The following is a 12,826-nucleotide window of genomic DNA, read 5'->3' on the forward strand; positions in this document are numbered from 1 at the left end:
TGCTATTGGAATGATAATTCAGCTCTACTAGGGACTGTGATTGCCATCATAAACACTGAGCCTGACCACCAGATACTGATAATTGCCTCTTATGACAAGCATGGTTTGCTGGGGTCTGTTTCTAAATTTCTAACCTTCACAGGTCTAAAACTTAAACAATCAAAAAGTTATTTCAATTCACATATACAGTGGAAGCCCTCTAAACCATCATTTGTTGGGGCCAGCTAAAAATGCTGGTATGGAGGACATGCTGGTTTAGAGAACTTTTCACTTTCAACCTGAGAATGATCTTCCATGTGCACTGAAATATGACTGAAGAAAGTGTTGATAGTCATATCTTTTTGAGTAGGCTGAGGAAATGCATCAAAATCTTTTATCAGCTGAATTTTCTGCTAAAGGATTATTCCAATCTAGCCTGCTTGACTGACCTAGCCATCTTGACATGGTGAGCGACTGAGAAATTGTGACATGACAACTGATTTATAATACCAGTGACACATGTCACTCACCAATTTGCCATATCCTTATCCATGCTCATTTTAACTAGTAACATCAATGAGCATAGTGCCAATGGTAATTGACTGTGTTGTGAATATATGTTTGGCCTAACAGCCAATCAACAGGAGAGCTGAGATACAGGATGCCGGTTTAAAGAGCACTGAGTACTGTACAGTCAGTTGGGCAGTCCTTGTTGTGTTGAAATATGGAACAGACTGATGTTAGATCAGCTGCCATGTAAATGCTAAAAATTAACGAGGTTCTGCCAGGACCAAATTCTAATGCTGATATTGAGAGCATGCCGGATTGGAGGACTGTCGCTTAAGAGGGCTTCCACTGTATTTTTAAAACAGGAACACTGCAGACATGCCATTGCTTCTGTAATAACCGCTTACCTCTTCAGTCCCTGGCTGATCACTTCTCCACTTATCTGTCAGTGTTATATGATACACCTGCTTGCAGGACAAATTACCTCCCCCTGTCACTGCTACTTCACCAGCCTTGATCCCAGAGGGATACTTTGTTTTACATTCATCCTGAAGGTCATCACCAGCTGCTTCCAGCATGACCTTGGACACGACTCCGTCTGCCAGTTTCAGAGCTGGGTTGGTTGTGTTGACAATCACGTCAGTCTGAACACATGAAATCATAAATACTATTTTAGTTTTCAATATATATATATTTACAAATATATTATTATGAATTTATTACTTTTCAATGTACAAAAATGTCATCAGCAACACCATACCATTTCCTCAACACTTCCTGTTTCACAAAGCTCTCGTAAGCTTAAGATCTCGTAAGTTTCCTCGGAGCATACCTAGCTCCTATACTGTAACATAGGAGGTACCAATGTTACGAGAAAATTTACAAGGTCTTAGGCTCACGAGAGCTTTGTGAAACAGGCCCCAGGAAAACATCTACCAATAAAGTTTTGAACTTGGAGCTACCATCATGACAAAGTAACTTCCAGACGAAGGAAGTCATTTCTGGTTTGGGGAAAACACAGGTATAAAGCAAGAAAACTGTAAGCCAAAACATGTAAGGCATCAAACTCCCCTTTATGAGTGAGTATGGTTTTACATTGCTCCATTTTTACATGCTCCAGCAATATCCTGGCTCGGGACACCAGAAATGGGCTTTCACATTGCACCCATGAGGGGAATCAAAAGTGGATTTCATGACAAGCAGTGTAATGAGTGAATGCTTTAACCACTAGGCCACCCAAACTGTCCCATGCTTCCTCCTAAGTGACATCCCTTTGGCTGCAGCCTAGAATTTGCACCTACAAATCTCAACAACAAATGAACCTTAAAGTTCAATCCTTTAGTTCAATCCTTTCATACATCACAATCTCTGACAACAGGTATCAAAAGATTGTCATCACTTGTCATAGACTGACTTAGAGTAGAAACCTGACTGGTCTACAGGCAGTACTACAGTCAGTCTGAGACTCTATATCGGTGTAGGCTCTCTCATTCAGTGAAATGGCACTGGAGAGAAAACATCTTACTGTTTGCTTTGCAATGTCCCCAGTCAGCAGAGAAACGGCCACCACTGAAAAGACACCAACAAAGTCAACAATTACCAGGTGCACATTTTACTGCAAAGATCATCCTCACTTATCCAGGGTCTAATTTAGGGGCCAGGCATCTTAATCTCCATTCTGTTTTGTGAACCTTTTCACCAATACATCCAAAAGATGTTACTTTGTCCCATTCTTTTCTACTACATGTATATCAAACTCCCAGACCATCTATTTTAAAGTGATTCTCTCTCAGGACTTTTCATATGTGTTTCACAAATCAACATTCCGAATCACTGTCTTATCCAAACCATCAATATATTAAAAAGAATCAGAACACTGTTTTAAAAAACAAACAAAAATGGTTTGAAAAGATGTCTTATGCTGTATGTATGTGAAGTAAACAAAGAGTATTGGTGATGACAGCAATCATGAAAGAACAGTTTAGTTTGATGGTCTAGTTTGAGTGTCAAGTCATGTAATCAGGCACGATACATGATATCTAGGAGGCTGTGGACAACCCAAATCAAACTACACTGTCCTCAACACATCAGTATTCTAACAGCCTGGGTTGATGTTACATGAAACTCACCTTCACTGGTGGCTTCAGGTTGTTTTTGTGGTTTAACTTGAAGTGCTGGAACTTTGTCAAGAGAGCTGGCAATGGTAAGTTCCTGAGCAAAGTCAGTCTTCACTGTGTCAAATGCCTTCATTATCAACAAAGAAATGAATATGTAAAGTCTTGTTAATACAAAGAGAAGTGGAAGAACCAGCCATAGTGCTTGAATTCATGTGTTTGTTTGTTTCATTAACACGATGCAATGACGTAGGTATTGTCATCTGCGGGTGATATCAGTTAAATACCCCTAATTTCCTCTAATAAGCGCAGTAGCAGCATAAGCAGGCACAGGGCCTCTATCTAGAACTGAGTCACTAATTGATAAGCACTGAGTACGTTTTTATAAACATATTCCAGCATCAATATTTAGTTTTTCAAGAAACCATAAGTATATCAGAATTCATTTTCAATCAAGTAAAATTTACTGCTAATAATGAAATCATACATGTATTGATACAATTGTATACTGCTCGCAGTCACTGACTTTAAAGTAACTCTCACTAGCAATTAATTACTCTCAGTAAAGCCCAAAAAGCGCTAGTTCTGCAATAAGCATTGGACCTCTAACAAGTGCTGGGTCTGGAAATCTGTTGAAAAAGCATGTGCCCAGGCACTTATTAGAGGAAACATGGTATTTAAGATGCAATAACATAAGTATTTTTATCTCCAGTTCATATCAGATGAATATAAGATGCAATGAATTAAGTGAGACCCCGGATATCCTGGACCCAGATATAAAATATCTCGCTTTCCAGTCAATTTTCATAAAACCCCAACATCTATGAAATAAAAATGACTGACTATAACAGATATGCATTTTTGCAGACTCACCTGTATAACCGAATCATTCGAGGGGTGAATGACTACTATGACTAGAGTCAGGCTAACATTCGATGTGTCATTGACAAACGCAAGAATCGTCTCAAGAAATGCCTTTGCGACCGTCTGTGGGGGGTACTTCAAATTGCCTGTTCCAACTGCAGGGAAGGCTATACTGGCATAGTCACAACTATCTGCTTGTATGAGACATGTCATAATGAGATTCTTCAGAATCTGTGAAGACAATTATTTATCGACATTACAACTCATTCTGACTATTATTTGTTCAGCATTCATGTAACTCCTGCTTTAAATGAAACTATATTCATCACAATTTCTTTAATTTCTTCGGTACTTATCCAACATATGCTTCAACAGTATTATCCGGCACTTATCCCTAATCAGTTTAAACATCTACCAAAACTCCCCTTTATCAACATCCCCTTGCACTTATCCCTAATCAGTTTAAACATCTACCAAAACTCCCCTTTATCAACATCCCCTTGCACTTATCCCTAATCAGTTTAAACATTTACCAAAACTCCCCTTTATCAACATCTCCTTGCACTTATCCCTAATCAGTTTAAACATCTACCAAAACTCCCCTTTATCAACATCCCCTTGCACTTATCCCTAATCAGTTTAAACATCTACCAAACTCCCCTTTATCAACATCCCCTTGCACTTATCCCTAATCAGTTTAAACATCTACAAAACTCCCCTTTATCAACATCCCCTTGCACTTATCCCTAATCAGTTTAAACATCTACCAAAACTCCCCTTTATCAACATCCCCTTGCACTTATCCCTAATCAGTTTAAACATCTACCAAAACTCCCCTTTATCAACATCCCCTTGCACTTATCCCTAATCAGTTTAAACATCTACCAAAACTCCCCTTTATCAACATCCCCTTGCACTTATCCCTAATCAGTTTAAACATCTACCAAAACTCCCCTTTATCAACATCCCCTTGCACTTATCCCTAATCAGTTTAAACATCTACCAAAACTCCCCTTTATCAACATCCCCTTGCACTTATCCCTAATCAGTTTAAACATCTACCAAAACTCCCCTTTATCAACATCCCCTTGCACTTATCCCTAATCAGTTTAAACATCTACCAAACTCCCCTTTATCAACATCCCCTTGCACTTATCCCTAATCAGTTTAAACATCTACCAAAACTCCCCTTTATCAACATCCCTTTGCACTTATCCCTTATCAGTTTAAACATTTACCAAAACTCCCCTTTATCAACATCCCCTTGCACTTATCCCTAATCAGTTTAAACATCTACCAAAACTCCCCTTTATCAACATCCCCTTGCACTTATCCCTAATCAGTTTAAACATCTACCAAAACTCCCCTTTATCAACATCCCCTTGCACTTATCCCTAATCAGTTTAAACATCTACCAAACTCCCCTTTATCAACATCCCCTTGCACTTATCCCTAATCAGTTTAAACATCTACCAAAACTCCCCTTTATCAACATCCCCTTGCACTTATCCCTAATCAGTTTAAACATCTACCAAAACTCCCCTTTATCAACATCCCCTTGCACTTATCCCTAATCAGTTTAAACATCTACCAAAACTTCAGTTTAAACATCTACCAGAACTCCCCTTTATCAACATCCCCTTGCACTTATCCCTAATCAGTTTAAACATCTACCAAAACTCCCCTTTATCAACATCCCCTTGCACTTATCCCTAATCAGTTTAAACATCTACCAAACTCCCCTTTATCAACATCCCCTTGCACTTATCCCTAATCAGTTTAAACATCTACCAAAACTCCCCTTTATCAACATCCCCTTGCACTTATCCCTAATCAGTTTAAACATCTACCAAAACTCCCCTTTATCAACATCCCCTTGCACTTATCCCTAATCAGTTTAAACATCTACCAAAACTCCCCTTTATCAACATCCCCTTGCACTTATCCCTAATCAGTTTAAACATCTACCAAAACTCCCCTTTATCAACATCCCCTTGCACTTATCCCTAATCAGTTTAAACATCTACCAAAACTCCCCTTTATCAACATCCCTTTGCACTTATCCCTAATCAGTTTAAACATCTACCAAACTCCCCTTTATCAACATCCCCTTGCACTTATCCCCCTCTACCCTCAACAATAACCTAAATCAATCAGTCAGCACTAATCTCCCAATTGTCTCAGTAAATATCAATATTCCTATTCACTTATTCAAAACTACCCTCAACAACAATCAAATTAATCAGCACTTATCTCCACTTGCTTCATGAAATACACTGGCCCAAAAAAGAAACGCATAGGTGAAAATCCAATGTTATGAGAGATGATATATTAACTTCAATTGCACAAAAAGTAATGGAACTTGAGCAATGATAATTCACACGGGTATTAACAAATGTGTGTCAAGACATATACAATCATTCAGAGTGGTATTAAGCGTCTCTATTTTCCATGGCATAGTGAGAAAGTCAGTATCTGGTGTGACCACCACGGGCATCAATCACTGCTCTGCATCGCCTGGGCATTGACTGTATAAGACGTCGTATCCGCCTTTGTGGGATTCTTCTCCACTCATCTCGCAACGCATTCACCAACTGTAGACGTGTCTGTGGCTGCGGCTGTCGACGTCGTAACCGTTTACCCAATTGGTCCCATAAATGTTCAATTGGGTTCAAATCCGGCGATTTTGAGGGCCATGGAAGAACTGTAATGTTGTTGTTGGCAAGGAAATCCGTGGTAATGCGTGCTGTGTGCGGTCTTGCATTGTCGTGCTGGAAAATTTCCCTTCTAGCGTCAATTGTAGGAACAACATGACGGTTCAGAATTTCATCCCGGTAGCGTACAGCATTGAGATTCCCTTGCACATGCACCAACTGTGTCCTGTCGTTCATAGATATGCCTCCCCACATCATTACACCCCCACCACCGTGTCTGTTGACCTCACGAACGCACTGTCGAGCATATCTCTCATTTTGACGTCAGTAAACACGCATCCTTCCATCATGTCTGTACAGCAGAAAACGTGACTCATCGCTGAACCAGATCCTCCTCCAATTCAAGAGGTTCCATGCCCGAACGTTCCTGCACCACTGAAGACGTGCACGACGGTGATGGGGATGCAGAACAGGTCCTGCATGAGGTCGCATAGGTCGAATTCCATGCTCTCTTAGGCGATTCCTGATGGTTTGTGGAGAGACTCTACGCAGCCCAGGAACGTGATCAGCGGTATACGTAGCAGTGACGGCCCGATTGCGCAGATGAAGCACCCGGATGTAGCGGTCTTGTGCTGGAGTTGTCACCCTTGGTCTCCCACTCCTTGGACGGTCTCTGGTCGAGTTGTGTTGCGTGTATCGTTGCCAGAGACGGGAAATCGTGCTCTGCCTCACATTCAGACGTCTGGCAACTGATGACTGACTTTCCCCAGCTTCCAGATGTCCAATGGCTCTATTTCTGTTTTCTTCATTTAACCTTGGCATTTTTCGCGTCGCATAGAAAGAAATTCGAAGAATGAATCGCAACAGGACCTGTCCCCTTTTATAGCCATCATAATCAAGATTGAGATCCTGCATTTGCACGTGCATAATGCTTTCAGATTTTCCCACGTACAGATTATACAAAGCGTTTTCAAGGTGCTGTGGTGTGGCGAATAATCACCAGAGGTTGTGTTTGTTTGTCTGTTTTGGTTGTATTGACTATAAAAAACACTTAATATTTACATTAATTGTCATTCCATTCCATATTTTCCGAAAAAATCTACTTTAAAAATGAGATTTCAGCTATGCGTTTCTTTTTTGGGTCAGTGTACCAATATCACCTTGCACTTATCCTACTCTACCCCATCAACAATCAAATTCTCAAATACTTATCCCCCACTTGCTTCCACACTTCAGGTTCTGAATCTCCCATCTAATTGGGACTCCTTTTCAGTTTTAATGGAGTTTCTAAGTTCTGTAAGTGATATATTTTTTGAGATAAAGCATGCTGGTTCCACATCCTCATGCCCATGTATTACCTGCTCAGCATCAGCGCCCCAATTAGGCATACAGGTGTGGTAGATCTGCTTGCAGGTGAGACTGCCACTATCTGTCTCACAGATCTCCCCGAAGCTAATTCCCTGAGGGCAGTTAACTCGACACTGCTGCTGGATGCCTTGCCCTGCCCTGTTTAGGATCGCCTTTGACACTGGCCCTGATGACAGGTTCAGGTCCTTTGTTGTAGTGTTCACCAGGACATCGACCTTTGTTGAAGGAAAGATGTGACAGTCTTAAGTGAGTGAGTGAGTGAGTTTAGGTTTACGCCGTACTCAGCAATATTCCAGATATATGGCGGCAGTCTGTAAATAATCAAGTCTGGACCAGACAATCCGGTGATCAGCAGCATGAGCACTGATCTGCGCAATTGTGAAACCGATGACACATGTCAACCATGTCAGAAAGCCTGACAATCTGATCCCGTCTCCTGATATTCGTCTCTTACAACAAGCATAGTTGCCTGTTATGGCAAGCATGGGTTGCTGAAGGCGTATTCTACACCAAACCTTCACAGTCTTAAGACCAGATGTAACTGTCATAAGGGTATATGTAACAGTCTTAAAGGCAGATATAACAGTCATAAAGGTAGATGTAACAATCATATGGGTAAATGTAACAGCCATAAGGGTCGATGTAACAGTTTTAAGGAATGATGTAACAGTCATAAGGGTAGATGCAGATGTAACAGTCATAAAGGTAGATGTAACAATCATATGGGTAGATGTAACATTCATAAGGGTAGATGTAACAGTTTTAAGGAATGATGTAACAGTCATGAGGGTAGATGTAGATGTAACAGTCATATGGGTAGATGTAACATTCATAGGGGTAGATGTAACAGTTTTAACGAATGATGTAACAGTCATGAGGGTAGATGTAGATGTAACAGTCACATGGGTAGATGTAACATTCATAAGGGTAGATGTAACAGTTCTAAGGAATGATGTAACAGTCATGAGGGTAGATGTAGATGTAACAGTCATATGGGTAGATGTAACATTCATAACGGTAGATGTAACAGTTTTAAGGAATGATGTAACAGTCATGAGGGTAGATGTAGATGTAACAGTCATATGGGTAGATGTAACATTCATAACGGTAGATGTAACAGTTTTAAGGAATGATGTAACAGTCATGAGGGTAGATGTAGATGTAACAGTCATATGGGTAGATGTAACATTCATAAGGGTAGATGTAACAGTTTTAAGGAATGATGTAACATTCACAAGGGTAGATGTAACAGTTTTAAGGAATGATGTAACATTCATAAGGGTAGATGTAACAGTTTTAAGGAATGATGTAATAGTCATGAGGGTAGATGTAGATGTAACAGTCATATGGGTAGATGTAACATTCATAAGGGTAGATGTAACAGTTTTAAGGAATGATGTAACAGTCTTAAGTGAGTGAGTGAGTGAGTTTAGGTTTACGCCGTACTCAGCAATATTCCAGATATATGGCGGCAGTCTGTAAATAATCAAGTCTGGACCAGACAATCCGGTGATCAGCAGCATGAGCACTGATCTGCGCAATTGTGAAACCGATGACACATGTCAACCATGTCAGAGAGCCTGACAATCTGATCCCGTCTCCTGATATTCGTCTCTTACAACAAGCATAGTTGCCTGTTATGGCAAGCATGGGTTGCTGAAGGCGTATTCTACACCAAACCTTCACAGTCTTAAGACCAGATGTAACTGTCATAAGGGTATATGTAACAGTCTTAAAGGCAGATATAACAGTCATAAAGGTAGATGTAACAATCATATGGGTAAATGTAACAGCCATAAGGGTCGATGTAACAGTTTTAAGGAATGATGTAACAGTCATAAGGGTAGATGCAGATGTAACAGTCATAAAGGTAGATGTAACAATCATATGGGTAGATGTAACATTCATAAGGGTAGATGTAACAGTTTTAAGGAATGATGTAACAGTCATGAGGGTAGATGTAGATGTAACAGTCATATGGGTAGATGTAACATTCATAACGGTAGATGTAACAGTTTTAAGGAATGATGTAACAGTCATGAGGGTAGATGTAGATGTAACAGTCATATGGGTAGATGTAACATTCATAACGGTAGATGTAACAGTTTTAAGGAATGATGTAACAGTCATGAGGGTAGATGTAGATGTAACAGTCATATGGGTAGATGTAACATTCATAACGGTAGATGTAACAGTTTTAAGGAATGATGTAACAGTCATGAGGGTAGATGTAGATGTAACAGTCATATGGGTAGATGTAACATTCATAACGGTAGATGTAACAGTTTTAAGGAATGATGTAACAGTCATGAGGGTAGATGTAGATGTAACAGTCATATGGGTAGATGTAACATTCATAAAGGTAGATGTAACAGTTTTAAGGAATGATGTAATAGTCATAAGGGTAGATGTAGATGTAACAGTCATATGGGTAGATGTAACATTCATAAGGGTAGATGTAACAGTTTTAAGGAATGATGTAACAGTCATGAGGGTAGATGTAGATGTAACAGTCATATGGGTAGATGTAACATTCATAAGGGTAGATGTAACAGTCATGAGGGTAGATGTAACAGTAGTAAGGGTAGATGTAACAGTCCAAAGGAGTGATGTAACAGTCTGAAGGGTAGATGTAACAGTCCAAAGGAGTGATGTAACAGTCTTAAGGGTAGATGTAACAGTCATAAAGGTAGATGTAACAGTCTCAAGGGTAGATGTAACAGTCTCAAGGGTAGATGCCATTGTGTCCTAATGGTAGACGTAACAGTCATGATGGTAGGACAACTGTGTATTTAGGGTAGATGTAACAATCATAAGGGTAGACGTAACAGTGTCTTAGGGAAGATGTAACTGTCTCAAGGGTAGATGTAACATTGTCACAGGGAAGATGTAACACATCTTAATGGTAGATGTAATTGTTTCTTAGGAAAGATTAACTGTCTCAAGGGTAGATGTAACAGTGTCTTAGGGAAGATGTACTTGTCTCAAGGGTAGATGTAACTGTGTCAGAGGGAAGATGTAACTGTCTCAAGGGTAGATGTAACTGTGTCAGAGGGAAGAGGTAACTGTCTCAAGGGTAGATGTAACTGTGTCCCTCTCAAGGGTAGATGTAACATTGTGTCAGAGGGAAGATGTAACAAGTCTTAATTGTAGATGTAATTGTGTCTTAGGAAAGATGTAACTGTCTCAAGGGTAGATGTAATTGTGTCTGAGGGAAGATGTACCTGTCTCAAGGGTAGATGTAACTGTGTCCCTCTCAAAGGTAGATGTAGCATTATGTCAGAGGGAAGATGTAAGAAGTCTTAATGGTAGATGTAATTGTGTCTTAGGAAAGATGTAACTGTCTCAAGGGTAGATGTAACTGTGTCAGAGGGAAGATGTAACTGTCTCAAGGGTAGATGTAACTATGTCAGAGGGGAGAGGTAACTGTCTCAAGGGTAGATGTAATTGTGTCTGAGGGAAGATGTAACTGTCTCAAGGGTAGATGTAACTGTGTCCCTCTCAAAGGTAGATGTAACATTGTGCCAGAGGGAAGATGTAACAAGTCTTAATGGTAGATGTAATTGTGTCTTAGGAAAGATGTAACTGTCTCAAGGGTAGATGTAACAGCGTCTGAGGGAAGATGTAACTGTCTCAAGGGTAGATGTAACTGTGTCAGAGGGAAAATGTAACTGTCTCAAGGGTAGATGTAATTGTGTCCGAGGGAAGATGTAACGGTCTCAAGGGTAGATGTAACAGTGTCCCTCTCAAGGGTAGATGTAACACTGTGTCAGAGGAAAGATGTAACAAGTCTTAATGGTAGATGTAATTGTGTCTTAGGAAAGATGTAACTGTCTGTCTCAAGGGTAGATGTAACAGTGTCTTAGGGAAGATGTAACTGTCTCAAGGGTAGATGTAACAGTGCCAGAGGGCAGATGAAACGGTCTCAAGGGTAGATGTTACTGTGTCTGAGGGAGAGAGAGAGAGTGTGTGTGTGTGTGTGTGTGTGCGTATGTGTGTGTCTATGTGTGTGTGTGAAGCTTAGATGTGTCTGTATATGAAGATACTTGTAAATGTGTGCTATGGGTGTGTGCATTATTTTTATTCCCTGTAGATATAAATAGGTCTGGGGAGAAAACACAACTGTGCCATAAGGGAAGATGTAAGTAGATTGTAAGGGAAGAGTGAGTGAGTGAGTGAGTGAGTGATGTTAAACTATGTGTACATATGAAGAATAATATGCTTACCTTCTGGTCAGCAATACTACCTGTCACCAGTTCCACCTTCATGGCTGCCCAATTACCTTGTCACATGAACTGAAATATATAGGACAGCCAACTGGAGGCTTCTTCTACACAGTACCTCATTCTTCAAAGTGATATCCATTAATATTGGTGGAACAATGAAGGCTCTACAGCACTGACACATTCAGATTTGGTTCAGGCTGGGACTAAGGAGAAGTCAGTATTAAGGGGAGGGCGGGGTGGGTAGGGTAGAGGTAGAGACCGAAAATGGACAGGAGCATGAGGTATTTGAGCAGGGCAGGGATACCTTTTCTTGGGGTGGGGCTGAGGATGGGGGAAGTATTATTGGGGGAAGATGAGGAAATATATTCGCGTGCTGATGTCTGCATTCTAAATATGGATATTGAGACCTTCTTCCTTGTGGTTGTTGTTTGAGCTAGAGGAGGAAATAAACAAACTGTATTTTTCTTCCCACGCCCTACTGTGTTTTATGACTGCTAAGCCCGTGACAAACCATGACTTCGTTAATCAATCATTATTCAGTTATTGTTTCAGTTATGTAAAAAAAAATCACCAGACGATGTCCAATGTTTCTTTTCTTTTCCTTTTTTATATGAAATCGTACAAGGCCCACCCTTGACCGAATGGTTAACGACCATGCTGAGTTCAAACATAATCGCTGAAGCCTTATTCAACCCCACATTTGTGACCGCCTAACCACAGAAGCAAATTTCTATTTCATCAGAAGCTTCCGGGTAGGCGCTGTCGCTGACTTGGCTGTGATACCATGTATACATGTAATGAGCCTACCTATTCAACATAAAGACACACATATATTGGAAATTATGACTTTCGTAATAGCATTCAAGAAATATTTGAAACGGAGAGTTTGCTGACAGTCTCAACACAAGAGAAAATTAATACGTACGCGTCTTGTCATTTGTCACGGCGTAGTTCCCTTGTATGCCGTCAGCTACTTTCGGTTTGGGAGCGACCTTGTCACGTGGACATAAAAGGATATCACTGATAAAATTAAACGTAGGGTACATCCCACTCTCTGATGTTTTTATTGTTGTTCTTTTAAATGTGGGTATTCCATTTTAGATACGAGGGGGTG

The 12,826-nt window shown here is 40.3% G+C and overlaps 1 protein-coding gene across 1 annotated transcript in view; it reads right to left on the minus strand.

The window, feature by feature from the left end:
* The window catches only part of LOC137265678 (protein mono-ADP-ribosyltransferase PARP15-like), a 28,590-nt gene extending 15,892 nt beyond the window's left edge, over positions 1-12,698 (minus strand). Inside the window, exons 1-7 of the mRNA XM_067801108.1 lie at positions 12,638-12,698; positions 11,713-11,781; positions 7,477-7,701; positions 3,474-3,695; positions 2,616-2,730; positions 2,012-2,055; positions 894-1,130 (exon numbers count right to left, since the gene is read on the minus strand). Of these exons, the coding sequence (XP_067657209.1) occupies positions 894-1,130; positions 2,012-2,055; positions 2,616-2,730; positions 3,474-3,695; positions 7,477-7,701; positions 11,713-11,754 (885 nt within the window). The 5' untranslated portion in view covers positions 11,755-11,781; positions 12,638-12,698. The remainder of the gene's footprint in view (positions 1-893; positions 1,131-2,011; positions 2,056-2,615; positions 2,731-3,473; positions 3,696-7,476; positions 7,702-11,712; positions 11,782-12,637) is intronic.
* Positions 12,699-12,826: the final 128 nt, after the last annotated feature.

This window comes from Haliotis asinina, chromosome 15 (genome assembly GCF_037392515.1).
Source record: "Haliotis asinina isolate JCU_RB_2024 chromosome 15, JCU_Hal_asi_v2, whole genome shotgun sequence".
In the NCBI taxonomy this organism is placed as follows: Eukaryota; Metazoa; Mollusca; class Gastropoda; order Lepetellida; family Haliotidae; genus Haliotis; species Haliotis asinina.